General features: G+C 40.7%; 1 protein-coding gene across 1 annotated transcript in view; it reads right to left on the bottom strand.

The window, feature by feature from the left end:
• The window catches only part of ADGRA3 (adhesion G protein-coupled receptor A3), a 58,901-nt gene extending 41,274 nt beyond the window's left edge, over positions 1-17,627 (bottom strand). Inside the window, exons 1-2 of the mRNA XM_021395752.1 lie at positions 17,092-17,627; positions 4,116-4,187 (exon numbers count right to left, since the gene is read on the bottom strand). Of these exons, the coding sequence (XP_021251427.1) occupies positions 4,116-4,187; positions 17,092-17,357 (338 nt within the window). The 5' untranslated portion in view covers positions 17,358-17,627. The remainder of the gene's footprint in view (positions 1-4,115; positions 4,188-17,091) is intronic.

Genomic DNA, 19,541 nt, shown 5'->3' with positions numbered 1-19,541 from the left:
ACAAGTGGTGTTCCCCAGGGGTCGGTGCTGGGGCCTGTCCTCTTCAATGTCTTTACTGATGACCTGGATGAGGGCATTGAGAGCACCCTCAGTAAGTTTGCAGACGACACCAAGCTGGCAGGAAGTGTCGATCTGCCTGGGGGTAGAGAGGCCCTACAGAGAGATCTGGACAGGCTGCATCTCTGGGCTGAAGCCAACGGGATGAGGTTCAACAAGACCAAGTGCTGGGTCCTGCACTTTGGCCACAACAACCCCAGGCAGTGCTACAGGCTTGGGGCAGAGTGGCTGGAAAGTTGTATGGAGGAAACGGACCTAGGGGTATTAGTCGACGCTCGGCTGAGCATGAGCCAGCAGTGTGCCCAGGTGGCCAAGAAGGCCAATGGCATCCTGGCTTGTATCAGAAATAGTGTTGCCAGTAGGAGTAGGGAAGTCATTCTCCCTCTGTACTCAGCCCTGGTGAGGCCCCACCTTGAGTACTGTGTCCAGTTTTGGGCCCCTCACTGTAAAAAAGACATTGAGGCCCTGGAGCGTGTTCAGAGGAGGGCGACAAAGCTGGTGAGGGGTCTGGAGCACAGGCCTTATGAGGAGCGGCTGAGGGAGCTGGGATTGTTCAGTCTGGAGAAGAGGAGGCTCAGGGGAGACCTCATCACTCTCTATAACTACCTGAAGGGAGGTTGTAGTGAGCTGGGGGTCGGCCTCTTCTCTCTTGTAACTAGTGACAGGACGAGGGGGAATGGCCTCAAGTTGCGCCAGGGGAGATTTAGGCTGGACATGAGGAAATACTACTTTTCTGAAAGAGTGGTCAGGCGCTGGAACGGGCTTCCCAGGGAGGTGGTTGAGTCACCGTCCCTGGAGATGTTCAAGAAACGTTTAGATATAGCGTTGGGAGACATGGTTTAGTGGGGTTGTTGGTGGTAGGTGGATGGTTGGACTAGGTGATCTCGTAGGTCTTTTCCAACCTAGCTAATTCTATGATTCTATGATTCTATATCAGGTTGAAAAAAAAGGGAAAGAATTATTTTAGCTTTTGCTATATCTTTCATCAAGAAAGCTCAAGAGGCACAGTGAGATTTGTGAGAGAAACACTTATTTTCTCCAACTACCATCTCTAAATCTATGTAAGCATATACTGGGCTGCAGAAGAAATTCTAACAAACATATAGTCATCTTTCCTCAAATTGTTTGCGATAACTTCAAAGTGGAGCTTACAAGTAAAGAAGTATTCTGTCTAGTTCACAGAAGACAAAAATCAAGGCAGAATTCAAGGACTAATAACTAAGGTTACTTAATGAAGTCTTCATACCATTCTAGAATGTGGCAGCTGCTAAACTTTGAAGTTGAGAAATTCAGAGATAAGGTGTAATTTCAAATTCTGTTCAGTACCAACTGCAGTACAGTACTCTTGTCAGGACTACTGAAAATCACGACAAAATATTTTCCCTAACAAACAGCAGCATATTCTACACAACTAAGCTCAATGAAGACTCCAGGTTTCTCTGGGCAAGGGTACCCTACCAGGTTCAGTTTCCCCAGAAAATGAATCAAGGGAATGACTATTCAACTCTGTCTCATCAAGTATTTTTATTACATGATTACTCTCTGTCCTGAAGTTACAAGCACAGGTCTTAAGAACATTTAAGGCAGAAAACTAAAAAAGGAAAGATGGTCATTAATGATTAGTATGTCATACCAGTTACCCCTTCCTTCATGATGAAGACACCTAACTCTCAATAATCAATTGTCAAGTGTTTTTATTTCTACACCAGCATGCACAAACTATGTTATCTCAATAAAATTAGAGTGCCACACCATCTGAAAAGCTGCCTAGTCCACATCTCTTTAAAGGTGGAAAGCATGATGGATTACTTACTGCTTTATTTTCCTTTTCTTGACAGGAGATATAAAAATAACCTAAAAACCCTTACACGTGACTAGTATTACGTGGAAGAACACTGGGTTCTGATTGTACTAAACAAAATTAAGACTTGGATTCATAGAACAAATGCAAATGATCACCTCAAACTAATTAAAGGTTCAAGTATTTCCTGTCTGAAAATTGTAAAGAGTTGCAAAAACTAACAGCTGTCAGCAGATGCTTTTATTACCCAGAACAACGATCTAGAATGCTGTCCCTGCTGATAACCTTGCTTCCCTGGCACAAAAGCTCATTTGTCAGTATAGGAGATGCATCTTTTTCTCCTAGCACATGGGGGGTGGAATGATAGAAGCATTTGAATTTATTTAGGCCAGGTGACTGGGATTGCAGCCTTCAAGTTTCAGAGGATGAATAAAATACTTTTAATCCCCTGAAGCCAAAAGACTTTGGAACTCTTCCTAGATGTTGCAAGATGATTATGAAACTGGCTGCTTTCCCAGTCAAATGGCCTAGAAAAATCCCTATCTCTAAAGTTTCTGCTTGCTCCCAGGTAGATCAACCTGCCAATCCTGACCTTCCATCAGCCGGAAAAAAAGCTGACTATAACAGAAGCTACAATGCTTCTTATCCCACAGGCGATATATCATCTGAAAGGGAAAGTGAAAACAGGAAGCAAAAGAAGTTAAAGAGGTTACTCCCATCAGGCACACTCCTATTTCTCCCCATACATACAACAACTGTAAAACAACAAGAAAAACTGTTGACAGGTATGCCAATAACAAACTGACAGTGCATACACCCTCTTTTGAAGGTTATAATACATTTGCTTCTTCTAGAAAAGTCACAGAATTGCCAGGGTTGGAAGGGACCTTTAAAGGTCAGAGAATGGTTTGAGTTGGAAGGGACCTTTAAGATCATATAGTTCCAAGCCCCCTGCTATATGCAGGGACACCTCCCACTAGACCAGGTTATTCAAAGCCTCACCATACTTATTTAAAAATAAAATAAAAACACCTTTTTCCTTATTTCCAATGAAAATCTCCCCTCTTTTAGTTGGAAACCATTTCCCCTTGTCCTATTACAACAGATCCTGCTAGAGATTCTGTCCCCTTCTTTCCTATAGCCACCCTTTAGATATTGAAAGGTCACTATCAGGCCTCCTCGGAGCCTCCTCTTTTCAAGGTCGAACAGCCCCAGCTCTCTCAGTCTGTCCTTGTAGCAAAGGCATTCTATCCCTTGGATCATTTTTGCAGCCCTCCTCTGGACATACTCCAGCAGGTCTCTCCTGTTCTGAGGACTCCATACCTGGACTCAGTACTCCAGGTGAGGTCTCACCAGAACAGATCACCTTCCTCAACTGAAAAGCGGGCCATGCTTCTTTTGATGCAGCCCAGGATATGATTGGCTTTCTGGGCTGCAAGGGCACATTGCTGGCTCATGTCCAGCCTGCCAACCACCAGTGCCCCCAGGTTCCTTTCAGCAGGGCTGTGCTCAATCCTTGTACTGATAGCGGGGGTTGCAACAACTCAGGTGCAAGAACCTCGCACTCAGACTTGTTCAACAACATGTTTAGAAGCATTCAGACTCTTTTCTCTTTCAAGAAGTAATTAAGATACGTGCCTTTCTGGGCTGTGAGGGAACACTGCTGGCTCATGTCCAGCTTGCCATCCACCAGTACCCCCAAGTTCTTTTTGGCAGGGCTGTGCTCTACTCTCTAGTTCCTCAGCTTGTACTGATAGTGAGGGCTGCCATTATTCAGGTGCAAGATCTTGTATTTTTCAAACCTCATGAGGTTCACCGCTCAAGCCTGTCTAGTCCTCTGCGGGTGGCATCCCATCTCTCAGGCATGTTAACTGCAACACACAGTTGCACACCTACAATCTTGCTGAGGCAGCACTCAATCCCACTGTCATTGATGAATTTTTGGGGTTGGCTGGGCATTCTTGTTTTTCTTGTTTAGTTTGATTTATGTGAATGGGATTTCTTTGGTTGGTCAGTTGGGGTTTTTTTTTGCATGTTTTCCATTTACACCTAGTTTCATGGTTGCAACTTCTGCTAAGTTTCCTTTTCGCTGTTACATAAAACTCATTTTTATGAATTCTTAACTATAGTAACTCTGCAATCACAAAAAGTTACATTCAAATAAAACAGAAACACATCTTGATACCAAAATAACTAATGAAATAAATAGAATATAACTCTCATTTTTAAGTGAAATATATTTTTAAGAAGTGCTTACAATCTTTCAAGAAGGTTTAATCCAGAGAAGGAACAATTCTTCAGCTCTGTTATTTTATTGTTGCTCAGAATCCTGTAAACAAGAACAGAAAAGAACACTATTACAAATTGAATAACAAAATTATTTGCTATATTATTTGCTAAATAAGCTGAGCAGGCCTTCTACTCATCGCTTCTTGCTTTTTGAAGGACCACATGTAACTGCAAGTTTCTTCTTCCATACAGTACCCTGTTTCAAACAGTAGTCATCTGCAAATGCAAACTATTCTCAATATATGAAAGCTCATGGATGCTTCCTTAGAAGGTTCCACTTTCTATTTCTACCGAATTTTTTCCTATTTTCCTTCTGAAACTGTTTTTGAAAACAACTCTGACATCCAAAACACTCCTTAGGTAAAGTGTTTCACAGTGAAAAACTTAAAGAACCCCTCATTTCCTTTGTTTTCATCATGACACCTATCAGCTTCCTTTAGTACTCCCCCTCATTGCACTGAAGCAAGCAGTGATCAATACATACCTAGCCTCTCTTTACCACACACAATTGTACAGAGTCCCAGACTGTCTCTTGCCAGGTGGGAATACTCATATTTTCCTTAATTACTTCTCACACAAGTCATTTTGTGCCTTCTTAATAGTTTCTGAGTTTTTTCCAGTTTCATTACATTCAAATTTTGAGACAAGACTACCAAAACTGAAATAGCACTGAAGGCTTGGAAAAGTTACAATCCTACACAGTGATGTAACAATGTTTTATTTTGTTACCTACTATTTCCCTAGCAATTCTTAACATCTGGATTGCCTTTAACACTCGTACTGAAAACTGAAGTATTCTGGTCAGCTCAGGGCCCGCCATCTCACACATGAAGACAGAATTATTGTTGTTACCAACTCAATTTTTTACTTCTCTACTGTGCTGCTCCTGCCATTTTGCTGCCCAGTTATTGGTTTCATAAACTTCTGAAACCAACCAATTTATCCTCATCTTTATTAAGTAACTCAAATTGTCACCACAAAACCCCTCTCTTTCACAGGTCACTAACAAATACATTACAGATTTCAGGTCTGTAAGACTCCAATCCATTGAGAACACTGACCATTTACTTCCACATTTGCTCTTATCTTTTAGCAATTTAGCTATTGACACAATGTTTTCTCATTTTATGCTGACATTTTTCTTCAAAAGCCTTTGGCAAGGGACTGCAAGATGCCTTTTAGAAAATCTCTTATGTCTTACTCCATCAACTGGATCATCTTTGTCAATATTTTGCTGATTGTGAAGAACTCCATGGCTTTGGGAGGGGAAGAACTTCCCACAACAGGATACGTTAGTTCATTCTAAATGCGACTTCAGACATTCATCATTTGACTTTCCATCCCCAAGTTCTTCTAAAAGCTCTCCAGTGCACGCCATCTCATCCTGTAAAATTTATTCACTCTGTCAATCTGTTCCATAACTTCAGCTACAGTCACTTCAGTTTCTGACAGCTCCTCTATCAAATGTGTCCTGCAGATCCAGCAAGTCCGTTCTCTTCCTCACTTGCACCAATTATATCCTCAGGCTGGATCACACTACTTCAGCACTAACAACTGCCACTAGGAGATTTTCTCCACTCTACTACATCTTTCAGATATCCTTTACAGTAGCAATAAAAACAAACACACCTTTCCTCCTATGCAGAAAATTTATTATCTGATGACAAGGTTTAGTACTTCTAAACACATCAAGAATAAGATGAAACTAAAATACAGAGATACCTTCTATGAAAACAACATCATTCTGACATAGCCATATATTACACTGAGTAATCTGGAGAAGAAAACTACTTAAAGATTGCCACAAGCATCTATGGTTTCAACAAACAGTGCAGGCAATTTTTTGTCTCAAAGCTCTGACTTTGAGTCAGTATCTCTTAATCACACACACATACACAGGATCTAGACAGTTGAACAATTTTCGTGAAATTTTCTAAGAATCTTTCATTCTGACAGGCAGGAGGTTTGAAAATTCTTGAAGTTAAAACTGAATCAGTCAACCAAGGTAGCAGTTCTGATGCTTAAAGGAGATCTTTTCTCCTCCTCCTCTGCCAGTTATGCCATGTATTTCTGAAGCTGATCTCAAGTCATCTCTGGTGCCCAATGCTCCATAAGTAACGTTAAACTGCAGAAGACATTAATTTACACGCCTACAGCAGAAGCATGATTGGCACAGTACTCCAAACAGCCACTCAGACCTGGGTGAAAAACGATTATACGAATGATGGAAGATAAAAGTGTAAGAAAAATGCTTATTTTTTTAAAAGTATACAAAAAAATTTGCTGTTAAGCATGCCTATAATGCCTGTAACATCCACCAGCATCAAGCTAAGAAGAAAATATGTTCATGCAAAAAAAAAAAAAAAAAAGCTGCATGATCAGATGCAGAATTTACCCCACAGGAAGGAAGCAAGGAAAACTGCCCCTTGTCTGCTACTGTGATATCCTAAATGACTCAACATTAACAACTCAACATCAACTAACATAGATAGATAGATATATACATGCACACATACACCCCGCAAATTTCAAAGACGGACATACAAATCAAAGAACCATGGGTGATCTCCCTGCATCAAGGAAGATCCAATACAGAGCAGAATCAAAACATGTATTTCTGAGACCGAAGCTTGCCAAGGCAGAATGCTGATATTTCAATATTAAAAGAAAAAATTAAAAAGAAAAAAACAACAATCTTTGGCATGGAATGCCTGAAAAACTATTAATACTTAACTGCAGCATTAAAATCAGACGACCTTTAAGTCTTGAAGCTATTTTTACTGTGAGAAAGGATTCATCCTCGGCAGAATGAAGAAATAGTAGGTAGGTACAGGATCCATTTGGCAATCTAAACCAATCTAAACAAAGTATACATTTCTTTTCACATCTTTCCTGGTTCCAGAAACAGATGCAGAAAGAAAAGGAATAAAATAAAATGAATGAAGGAGCTTATAAAAAACCTCATTATCACTTAATGCAAACTGAATATATGGCATAACAGCAGAAGCAAAAAAAAAAAAAAACCAAAACAAAACAAACAAAAAAACCATAAATCTAATTTAGACCTGTGGTTAAAAAGAGAAGAAAAAACGAGGGTTAGAAAATATTCAAGTCAACACAAGCAAACACACTACAGTCTTTGGGGGCACAAAAATCTTCTGTATTTTACTTGTAATTGACTTCATTTCATAATTTAATGATTTTATTTGTACTTTTTCCAGAAAAATAAACAAACAGCTACGTAAGATGGAAGAGAAACCACTTCAAAAGTAGCTGCAACTAAATTCAAACTAAATAAAAAGTACAATTCTGTTTTAAAAAAATCAGTTTTCTGACACAGTCTATAAATAATAGGCTTAAAGTGGAAGCCTTTGAATATCTAAGCACTAGGTAAATTTGTCTCTGGAGTGTGATGTACAAATTATAGTCAGCTTGATTTAGTATTTTCTGTGAAAGCTGTTAGTTGCTCAACCATAAAGGTTTAGTACAATAAATGATAGATTTTACAACACTCCATATAACCTAAGACATTTCATCATACTTAATGCTGTAAGTGTAATCTCTAAGAAATGCAGTTTAAAACTTGCTATTAATATACTTAGTCTATACATTACTAGAAGTGTTTAGAGATGTGGCATAGCACGACAAAGCACCATAAAGCTCTCACTTCAAAGTAGACATTTTATATCCACTTTTACAATTCCTGTGCATTAATGTACAGTAAAATGATGAACTATTATGTACCACTTAAATACAGACAATTATTTGTGATCAATAATAACTTTAAGTTATCAGTTTAAAAACATAATTCTTCCCAGGAGGGAAGTAATTCTGAAAATACTTGAACTTTTCCATCATTAAGTTTAAAGGGAAAAATTTCCATTTAAAGGGAAAGAGAGAGAAATCTCCCTCGTTCTTGTCTTGTCCAGCTCTTCTGTGACCCAACAACAGAAATGATGCATCTGAAGGATTCATGAAGAGGTTCCCATACTCAAGCATCACCAATGCCCTGTGTGTCTTATAAGCTGCAGATCAGATATCGGCTATTGCTGTTGTTTTAAAAAAGATCAACAAAACCTGCTTGAATCAAATGTGTTTTGCTTGTCCACTACCCATCCTCTGTGTAAGAATACAAACTGGGATGTGGAACTACCTCATGTGAATATACAGTCACAACATTAACAGGAAAAGGCAGCTGAAAAGTAGGCTCTATAATTCCCTTTTCCTAGAATGGAATGGTTGTAAAGAGGGAACCTGAAACAATGCAACACAGTAACAATCCCCTCCCCATAGGAAATGAAACACAAAGGCTGCCCCAAACTTTCACTTAGCCTATGAACAGTGCTGAAGTTTTCCTTTATCAAGTATAGTTAGGTTTGGAAAGCCTTGCTTTCACTTTACTTCAGAGCTTAGTAAAACTCTGCAAAGAAACTCACCTCTGACTCATTAATTGGCAAGATCTTTAGCAACCGATGCCCAATTGCTACTATGCAAAACACTTAGATGACTTAGGAGCAGATAAAGTTGCTGCCATCAGTCATTTCAGCAGTAAAAGAAGGGGAAAAAATAAAAAGAAGAAAGAATCAAGACTTGTTTTGTTTTTACCTTTAGAGTGAGGTAATAAACCACTATGTGCAAAAAGCTTTGTTCTACTAAAACTACTACTACTACTAAGCCAAGACTCAGCTAGTCAGGAATTCAGAATTCATCTCCAAACTTCACAAATGACTCCTTTCATAGGACGCTACTAAAATACACAACTCCATTAACACTACAGAATAGTCAAATTGGTCTCCAAGAAGTACAAAGATGGGGAGATGACATAACTTTTAGCTGATTGTTGAAGCAGCTTTCAGAACACAACTTAAGAGACTCAAACAGAGAGTCAGGAAGCAGAAAATAAATCAGATCATTTCATGGTGATAGTTGTATACTCTAAGGACTGGGAAAGTGGCCACTAGCAAAAATTAGGCTACATAACCATCTGTACTGTCCTTTCTGTTGAAAGCAGTGAACATGCAAAAATAAATATTTTTCAAAGTTTAACTTGTAGAAGCTGTGATTTAGCCAGGACACAAAAACAATATTTTTCAACAGTTAGCAGTTTGCCTTCTAGAGAGTTACTGGTGTCAAAAGCAAAGCAACATCAAGTAATGTGCTGAGCAGATCATGAACAGTACTTGCTTAAAAGTAAACCCTGAAATGAAAACAAGCTACAAGCTATTATACAGAAAAAGAATTATGAATCTTTCCAAAGCCCCTGCTAGAGGAGAACAAAAACCAACACAATTCAGGAAGCTTAGCAATGAAGCATTTCCAAAATAGAAGTTCACAACAGTTAATGAATCTTCTGCACAATGTTATTATTATGCACATCAGGTAATATTACAATTGTGAACTAAAACACAAAGTAATGAAGTTACCAAATTAAACCTATTCATATCTTTCCATTTTTAAGTGGAAATGTATTAACTTTATATGAAGTAACGACTAATCTTTATTTTTTTCTGCATAATCCCAGTGTCTTTAATTTATAAAGACAATGATGCACATTCTGTAGGCTGCTATTCCATGTGTTACGCTTTATACATGTACATGCTTTACTCATTACATTTAAGGACAGAAATCTTGATTTCTAGTGAAATACAGTGCACATCACTGGAGTACGTAACAAAGAAAAATACTAAATAAAAAACAACTTGGAAAAGGAGAGAGAAAGCAGAATGCAGCAATGAATAGCAACGCTGCTGAAGACGATACTACCATGGCAAGAAATTATAAGCTTCACAACCAAACCTCTCTTTCTAGTACTCAGCCTAGTCTGGAAAGCCTACCTACGATAGAAAACGAGAAGTACAAAGTAGCATCCAGCTTTTTCCCCCCCTCGCTGGGTTGCTGGTCCTAAAGCTAACCACAAGCACTGGTAACCTAACCCCTGTGACCACAACATCCTCAGAAACTTCCTCCAAGTTCTCTTCTAACCCCTCTCTATCCGTAGCATCTGCATCAGTTTAAGAGATGATCGACTTCTGCTGCAACCCTCCTGCCTTACTCCCCTTCCTTCTGCTCCTTCCTGGCTTTCCCTTCTCCAACTGATGCACAATTTTTAGGATTCTCCCTTGCATTTCAGTGCAAGCTTACCCTTCTTCTCCAACCCCCATATATACATGCAGAATAGCTCACTTTACAGGAGACATGGCACACCCAAGTCTAGCCAGACCCTCTTAACTTAAGCTGCTATAGCCAGTAAGTTCTTTAAGTCCTATCACAGAAATATTAATTATAGCATACGCTGTCAAACCCACAGTCTCATGTATTTATATTTCCAGTGAGTAAATTACCTGATAAGAAAGTGCTTTGTCTAGACATGGTTTGTCTAGACATGTTTGCAGGTACTTCCTGTCAACTGCTAACACACAAACACATCTGCACAATAATTTATATCCTAACCCTATAGAAGTTAATAGGTTTGGAATAGTTTAGCTCCTCGGACTGACTGCATGTGGAGCCATACAAAGAAGGAAGAGCAAGCCACCCACAGAGCCAGAGCCAGGAGGTGAAGGCGCAGGCCCAGCACTCCTGCTCAGGTGGCAGCATTTCAGTCAGCTAACACGGATATCACTTTCTGCTGTCAGTGGTGAGACTTTACTTCACTGTTCCTTGCTCCAGACCATCGCTGTGTCAGAAGCAGGGAGAGCAGGAGGAAGAGGCTCTCATTCTCCAGCACAGAGCTGTAACATCTACTCACTGCCAACCACAGAAAAGGGCAGGTTTAACGAGAACATCAACACTGCTGTGAGGGTTCCTTCTGAGGGCTGTTGTTGCCCTGAAACATGCCTTTGAGGCGGTAGATAGGGTTAAGATCCTTCTGACAGGATGATTTTAGAAATCTGAGCACAACTTAGAATCACAGAATAGCTCAGGCTGGAAAAGACCTTCAAGATCATCAAGTCCAACTGAAACCAAACCATGCTACCTTAACTCTAACAACCCACCACTAAATCACATTCCCGAGCACCACATCCAAACCACATTCCTCGTTCACTGATGCAGCACAAGATCTACTTGCATTTCTTCAACTCTTAACTTTTAAATGTAAAGTCTTAAGATTTTGCAAATTTGCAGAACAAAAAACAGGCATACTGCTCATCAACAATGATTTAAAAAAAAGAAGAAAAAAGTGTTGGTCCTAAAGATGAAAATACCAATTTTTGAGACTAAATACTGAGCAGCACATTGAAATGCACGTATAAAGAGCACTGCATATATGGCTATCTTCTTGGGGAATAAAAGGTTCTGGGCAATTCTACATAAATATTTTAGCTCCAAAAATTAAGACATTGAATTTTGCCTTATTACAAAATCTTAAATTTGTTCTCCAGAATTTTGCAGAATTTACCTCTATCCTCCTCTCTTACTTAGCATCTAAGTACATAAACACATATCTCCCATTCAAAATCTAAGCCTCCCACATGCAACAATTGCCTCCAGTAGTACCCATGATAAAAAGCTGTGTTTCATTATGTCATGTATTGATTAGAAGTACAATAACCTCTTTGAAAGGGACTTGAAAAATTTGAACACATTTGCATGGAAGAATCTTAAAAAATACTAGTATACATTGATGTCATCATTATCGTATGAAGATTATTACCAATGACAATCACCCTTTATGAACATATATGTTCACCATATATGTATATAATAATCACCATTTATTCACAATGTATGTTAAAGACATTACTACAACGCTATAAGAAACAGCAGAACACTATACAAAAATGAGTGCCCCAGTGCACACATAATAAATAACATAATGACACCTTCAGAAGTTCAGCAGTTATTTAGGTAGAACAAAATATTACCAATTAGAAGAAAATGCTGTTCAAGTTGTGACCTAAGTGTTCTAGCAATGCTCAAATATACATGAGAGCATACATATTTAGAAAACAACACTGTAGGTACTCAATATCCTGTAATAACAACCCCACAATGATGAATCAGTGGTGACCTTATCGCTCTCTACAACTACCTGAAGGGAGGTTGTAGTGAGCTGGGGGTCGGCCTCTTCTCTCTTGTAACTAGTGACAGGACAAGGGAGGATGGCCTCAAGTTGCGCCAGGGGAGATTTAGGCTGGACATGAGGAAATACTACTTTTCTGAAAGAGTGGTCAGGCGCTGGAATGGGCTGCCCGGGGAGGTGGTTGAGTCACCGTCCCTGGAGGTGTTCAAGAAACGTTTAGACGTTGTATTGAGAGACATGGTTTAGTGGGGTTATTGGTGGTAGGTGGATGGTTGGACTGGATGATTTGTAGGTCTTTTCCAACTTAGCTAATTATATCCTATTTCATAGAATCACAGAAAGTAAAATGTTATATGATTTTCAATGCGGATTGCTATCTTCTCAACAAGGTAAAAAAAAATGTACACAAATGATAGGTATATACTGCATAGATCTACAAGAATACAAGCCTAACAGAAAATGAAACACCACAAACAATTCTTGCAGGTAGAATGCCACTGGTAAATTGTGGATGTGACAATTCTCGAGTGCTGTACTGTCTCCGTACTGCCACGTATTCTTGAGAAACACGTATTTTGCTCAGTTCACGTATCCAAGGACTGAAGAAAATTTTAAGATAAGTTTTAATGGGAGTTATTAGCCCTTTGTGTCTTCAAAAAATGTTATCACTGTTGAAGTTATTAGTACAGAGCACTTACAACAGTCTCAGATAGACTACATTAACAAAAAAGGGATTAGCTGTCAAGAGTACCACTCAAGTTAATAATGGAAATGTACTTTAAAAGAAAGAAGAGGGAAACTTCCACTGAATACATTTACCATGCCAGTTTTTCCTGTTTGACAATTTCTTGGTAAAAGACACTTTTTCTCACACACAATAAAGGCTCTACAAAGGAAGGGAAATTAATAAAACAGTTTAGCAAAGCAACAGATGATGCCTTAAAGAAGGAAGAGTATTAAAAACTGTAAATATAAGTCACTGTAAAATAACAATAAGCTTTATTTCTAGAACTTGAAGAGTCCACTTACTGCAAGTAGGAAAAAATTACTCATGTAACTACACACAGTTGCTGTAATTACAGTGCAATCACATGCTGTGATAGGAGTGATTCCTTGTAACATGAGTGATGTTTTGCTATGAAAAGCTGGGAATTTAGGAATTTACGTTAAAAAAAATGGAAAGGCTTTGAAGGTACTTGGAAGGCCAAATAAATATGCCTTTGAGTTGCTCAATGGATGTAGTTTGATACTGTTGTATTTGGGAAGCGGGCAAGAAATTTGACATTTTTAGATGTTTCTCAATAGCAGTCCAGGTAACTGTATCTTTGAACAGTTCTGAACATAAATCCAGGCTAATCTAATGGCTTGTAAACGCTAACACTTGCAAGTGCAAACACTGATATTCATGTGTTCCTTTCAGAGCATGGGGCTAAGCAAAACCACTTGCAGATCAGTAAGCTCCGTTTCAGAAACACTGTCCTTCACTGGATATACATGCATTTCCTCCATTCATACACATTCCCGTAGGATAACTTTTATGTAAACTAGTGACTAAAATTCTCAACAAGGACTTTAACTTCACTGGCTTGCCTTCAGCGGGATAGCACTCTGCTCAACAGAAAAAGTTGTGAAATCATCAGCTGAGCTTGCATGGAAGAAACATCAGCAATGGTTATCTTATCTCAAACCCCTACTGCACAAGGTATAGCATGCTCCTGTTCCTTATTTAAATGTGAATCATGGCAGTGACTTCAGTATCTACTGAAATATAGTAGACAAAGAACGAAGTTACATTCACCCAGTTTTATTATCTTCACACCAAAAGCATCTCATCTGGCCGGTTAAACTACAAAGGTCAAAGCAATCTGTGGATGTTCACGTAGGTACACCCTTCATTTGCATCCCAATCACTTTTTATTATATAAGGCTACAAGTCCCTTCCTTGGCCATAACTGAAGTTCAAATTTCAAGGTGAATGTGAGTAACTGCTTAGTAAAGCAATAGCTAATTCTAATTAGACTCTAAAGGAATCTCAACTCACAGTCCTAAATCCTAAACATTACTTATTCTCCTGTACCCATCTCTCTATACTTTAATGCACTTATTTCAGTGTTTGCTTTCCCTTTTCAACCACAACGCAAACTTACTTTATCCTTTATTAATTGAAATTGTTAGGATTTTTTTTTCCTGAACTGGAACTACAGTTCCAGCTCTAAGTAACTGTAACCAGTAGCGACCTAAATTACTAGGGCAATGAAAGGTTTTGAGGCAAACAAAAGCCAGCCACTTCCTAAGTTGTGACCTTGTCAAACCTACCAACACCATTATTAACCACCAACTACAACAATGTGCAAGAATGAATGAGCCCAACCATCATCCTCTGATGAAAACTTGTTCCTTCTTATTTCCTCTGATTTTCTTTTCCTCACTTTTTAGACAGTTTTATCCTCAAAAATACGTCAGAAGGAAAAATACAGAGGTGCAAATCCTAGAAGCACAGCAGTTCATCTACTAGAAATGTAAGAGTTTGAACAGCGATGAGGATGGAATCAGGATTCTCAGGATACAACCATTTCAGTCCTTCCTAGCTCACTTCCAGAAAAATACATTGTTTATATAAAACTATATAAAAGTCTTCATATTTAAAATTGCTTTGTGCGAAGTAAGAGCCAACGTAAAAGAAAATTAACTGAATTAAAACACAGCTGATTTACACAATAGTGATCTATTTTCAGCTACTTATCTCTGCAGGGATCCACTAAACCAGAAAGCTATAATAGAAGTAGGACTTATCTTAATAGAAGAATCCCACAAGAATCAAGATTCAAGATAATTCAGGGCAGTTTGGCTCTAATCAGACAGCCTTCCGCTACCTACCACCTACTGCAGTTCCAAGTATCAGCTTGGAGGAAAAAAAAAATCTAATCTTTTTCCAAAATTACTAACAATTAACTCAGCCACTACTGAACAACATGTTAGTGAAATTGCACGTAATGGCACATGGCAACCCAACTAAAAAATCACTAACACTTTCTAACCAGGTAAACACTCACTCAGTATAATGATCTCAGAGATATAGAAAGTTATACCTCAGAAATGAAGAAATCTGAAAGATCCCGAAACACAACAGCCACTGTGTCTACTTACTTAGAAAAATCAGAAGCATCAGTTTAATAATCATTGTCTATCATTTAAGTAAAAATTTCAAAGTGTGCATTCACATTAATTGTATCAACACAGTTATGATACTTACTATAGAAAACAACAAGAAACAATGTGTTTTCCAGTTAAGTCATTTAAAAAGTTAGGAGCATTGAAGGGAAAATCTGTTTCAGAAGTAATCAAACTTCAAAGGCTGGTTAGAAGTGAACGCAACTAATTACTGTATGAAGATATGCTCTAGATAATGAAGGAGTATGAAGAATCAAAATTAAATGAATTCTTCCAAATTCTTCTGTCACTGCAATTATGAACAAAGGTCCATTCACAGCAAGGATGCTATATTTGATATCTGCTTGTCTTTCACAGCAATCACAGCTGTGACTCCAAGCTTTGTGAATCAAAAGACCCCCACTGTCAACTTCAGCATATCACCCCGACTAAAACATACTTTTATCTTTTTTTGTGGATAATACTGTATTTTTAACAGCTAATCAGCTGCACAGCACTTATGGCTAACAAAGACCAAAATCAATTTGTTGATCAAAGAGTTGTCACCTTTCACTTTTTCCTTTCCTTTCTACTTCAGAAACTTCACACATGAACATTTCCAGTCATTTCTCACAGGTCATTTAGAAATACTCTGACCCCTGGCACATTGACAAGCTGAGAGCAACTACTTAGGCCCTCTCTTTTTTGGTCTTCTCTTCTCCCACTGACTGGCGTACACATCTCACTTTAACTTCCCAAAGGAGCCCTTCTGTCAGGTTTAAGTGCTGTCAAAGTTCACAAAGGCAACAGTCTAACTGTGGTTCTCAGGACAAAAATACATACATTTAGTGACATGGATCTGTTAGAGCATGTCCAGAGGAGGGTCACAAAAATGATCCAAGGGATGGAACACCTCTCCTATGAGGACAGGCTGGGAGAACTGGAGCTCTTCAGCGTGGAGAAGTGACCTGATAGCAGCCTTTCAGTATCTAAAGGGGAGCTAGAAGAAAGAAGGGGACAGACTCTTCAGCAGGGTCTGTGGTGATAGGACAAGAGGAAATGGTTTCAAATGAAAAGAGGAGAGATTTAGATCTAAATTTCTCATCAAGCCACAAAAAAGAGGAGATCTAAATCTCTCCTCTTTTCGTTTGAAACCATTTCCTCTTGTCCTATCACCACAGACTGTATAAAGAAAACATTTACAGTAAGGGCGGTAAGGCACTGGAACAGGCTGCCCAGAGATGTGGTGGATGTCCCATCCCTAGAGACATTCATTCCAGCAAAATAAGTAAGCACCTATGCTACAGTCTCTTTTCATCAACTTTCTTGCACGCTACTAAACCGCACTTGAGTCCTCCTACAGTAGCAACAGGCTCCCTAAAAAAAGGACACTGCTTTTTTTGGCCATTGCTGCTGAAATTCAGTGTTACTGCACAGCTTCGGTTAATGTCTCAGGAAGGAAAAAAAAAAACAAAAAACAAAACACAAATTGCAAACCCTTCATGTGAAGAGCAATACATTTCTTAGTTTGGAATAAGCCGCACATCCTGCTTAAAACTTGTTATTCAAGTGGATGAGCTCGGATCAAGTCCACGTAGGAATAACAAGCCTGAACGTAAACGGGACGAAGGACGGAGCTGGGAGCACGGGGACGATGCACAGCGGGGCGGGACCGCCCCGCGCAGCCCCCGTGCCGCCGCCCGCACAGCGCTTCACGAACCGCTTCTCCCCCCGCCCCCCCAAAAATCACCACCCCCGGGACCGTACTCACAGCGTGACCGTCCGGTTGGGCAGAGCCTCGGGAGGCAGGACATGAGCGAGCTCCAGGTTGCTGCATACCACCTTCACCTCCAACGGGCCGCCAGCCGCCGCTTTGCCGGAGCTTTTGGGGCGCCCGTCGTACTTACAGCCCGGGGGCAGCGCGGTGCCGCCACCCCTCAGCGCCGCCAGAAGAAGGAGCGCGGCCAGGAGGCGCGCAGGGCGGCGGGCACGGGGGCGAAGCGAGCGGCACGGGGCGCGGCGGAGCGGGGGCAGCATGGCGCTCGGGGCCCCGCTCCGCTCCTTCTGGAGGTGCCGGATGAGAGAGGAGCGGGCAAGGAGCGCGGCTCGCCGGGGCCTCACTTAGCTCCGCGGGGGCGGCGCTAGGCGCGGCCCTGGTTCCGCCACCATGTGGTGCCGGGGGGTGGCGGGCCGGAGCTGCCACCGCCGCACCCGCCCTCGTCTTTGTGTCGGGGCCGGGAGGGCCCCCCGCGCAGCGGCAGCAGCGCCGCCTTCCGCCGGTGTGAGAACCCCGCGGCAGCGCGCCCGCCGGGCCCCGGCCTCGCTGCACAAGCGCCGCCGCCGTGGCGGTCCTCACTGCGCCTGCGCGTCACCGGCTGAGGGGGTGCGACGGGGAGGTGCTGCTCCCCGGAGGAGAGGGGCGAGGGGTGCGGCTTGATGAGTCGGGGGCTGCTCTTCAGTGGCTGCGGTGCAGGCGAGGCCTGTTTTACGGCCTGGCCTCTGCCCGGGCGGTAGCTCCATTTCTGCCGGCCCGTTTGTCCCCAACTTTCTGTGGGACGCTGATGCTTCATGGCCCATGTTACCCATGTAGAGCAGTGCAGTTTGCCTCCCTGCGGCACAGCTCGTCCCGCACTGTGAATCCTTGGTCTTACAGGAGTGGCTGCTTGCCATCGTGCTTCCTGGAAAACAGATAACCCAGTGCCTAGGTACTAAATAGCCTTCAGTGCCATAAGATTAGGCATCTTGTGAAGTTAGACATTATCCTCAAATCATCTCTGAGGTAGTGTTGTTATTCCCACTTTGTAGCCAAAGAGACAAAGGATGGAAAATGTCATTTCCGTAACATCAGTCTCAAGTGTTAAACAAACACACACACACACACACAAAAACCTTACTTACAGTGTGTCTTTTTATTGCATGCCTGGGAGTGCTTTCCTGGGGGTATTTAGGTCGTTTTCACTTTGCTGCCAGGACATCCTGGCCTAAACACCTTTGTGCCAATTTGCCACCAGTATGTCTGAGGCTAACAAAATAGTCGTTATCTAACCTGCAATGAAATTATAAAATCTGGGAAGTTGAATGGAGACTTTCCAGAGCCCATCAGAAGTTGTTGGTCACTAACCAAGAACTCAAAAAGCCCCAACCGTACAGCAAAGTGCTAGCAAATAGCATCCTCCAAAATACTTTCTACACTACAGAAATGCAATACTCTGTGTTGGCAATAATGGCTGCCAAAATGAGGCTAACAAAATCTTTATGTACAGTAACCTTGATTAATATGGAACACCTCTGTTTGCAGCCTGGTTTTAAATGCAGCCTAATAAAAGATATGGGCAAAGAATTGGAATTGTGGATGGGGCAGATGGAACTGGGTTTCAATAACAGCATCACAAGTACCTGGGCATGTAGGTACTCTTTAGCTACCATGCACTTTACCTACCATTGTGTTTTCTCATTTGTCTGGCCTCTTACAAATCAAAATGGAGCCTATCCTACTTAATGAAGTTGTTGACCAACATTCACAAAGGCTATGGCTTCTTGAGAGTTGGCATTAGTCACTGAGTCACTCAGCAGGACCAACCTGATCTGAATTGAAACGCCAGGCCAAAATTACACTTGCACAAAATTAGGTCAGGGCACAAAATACAAAATTGACAATGTTCATGCTCTTATGTTGCTATTGCGCCAACTATAAGAAAATATAAATCTGTTTAGCATATAGCGAAGCAGTGTAAAATTAATTCTTCAGCTTAGGCCTTTGTTTTAAATAAATTCAAACAGCAGAGTGAAATTCTATTGGATCAGTGCTTTGTGTCATAGAACCCCATCACTTTTGTTTGGGCACTAGGAGTTTTAAAGCAGGATATACTCTGTCAAAACAAGGACATGGTTCTCCTCAGAGATAGTGCTGGGTTAAACTGCTCTTCCTGTTTTCTTCTTTCTTCTGATAGAATTCATCTATGTCAGTTCCAAGGTGTGGTGCACTACACAGCTACATAAAATGTTTGTGCTGGGTGAAGTACATGCGAAGATCAGCATGGAGACAGGTTCTCACCTCTACTTTTCATATTAATGTCATGGCCGCTTCCAGGCTTTTTAATTTATAGATTAATGTATTACTTGCCCTTGATTTTCTCAAATCTGCTCTGTTCTTACTCCTCCACTGATATAACCCTTACTAAGATTTGTAACTGTGGATTGCAGTTGCAGAGCTCCTTCCAT

Source organism: Numida meleagris, chromosome 4, assembly GCF_002078875.1.
Source record: "Numida meleagris isolate 19003 breed g44 Domestic line chromosome 4, NumMel1.0, whole genome shotgun sequence".
Classification (NCBI taxonomy): Eukaryota; Metazoa; Chordata; class Aves; order Galliformes; family Numididae; genus Numida; species Numida meleagris.
Note: the sequence above shows the minus strand (reverse complement) of the source record. Positions and strands in the feature narration are given on the sequence as shown.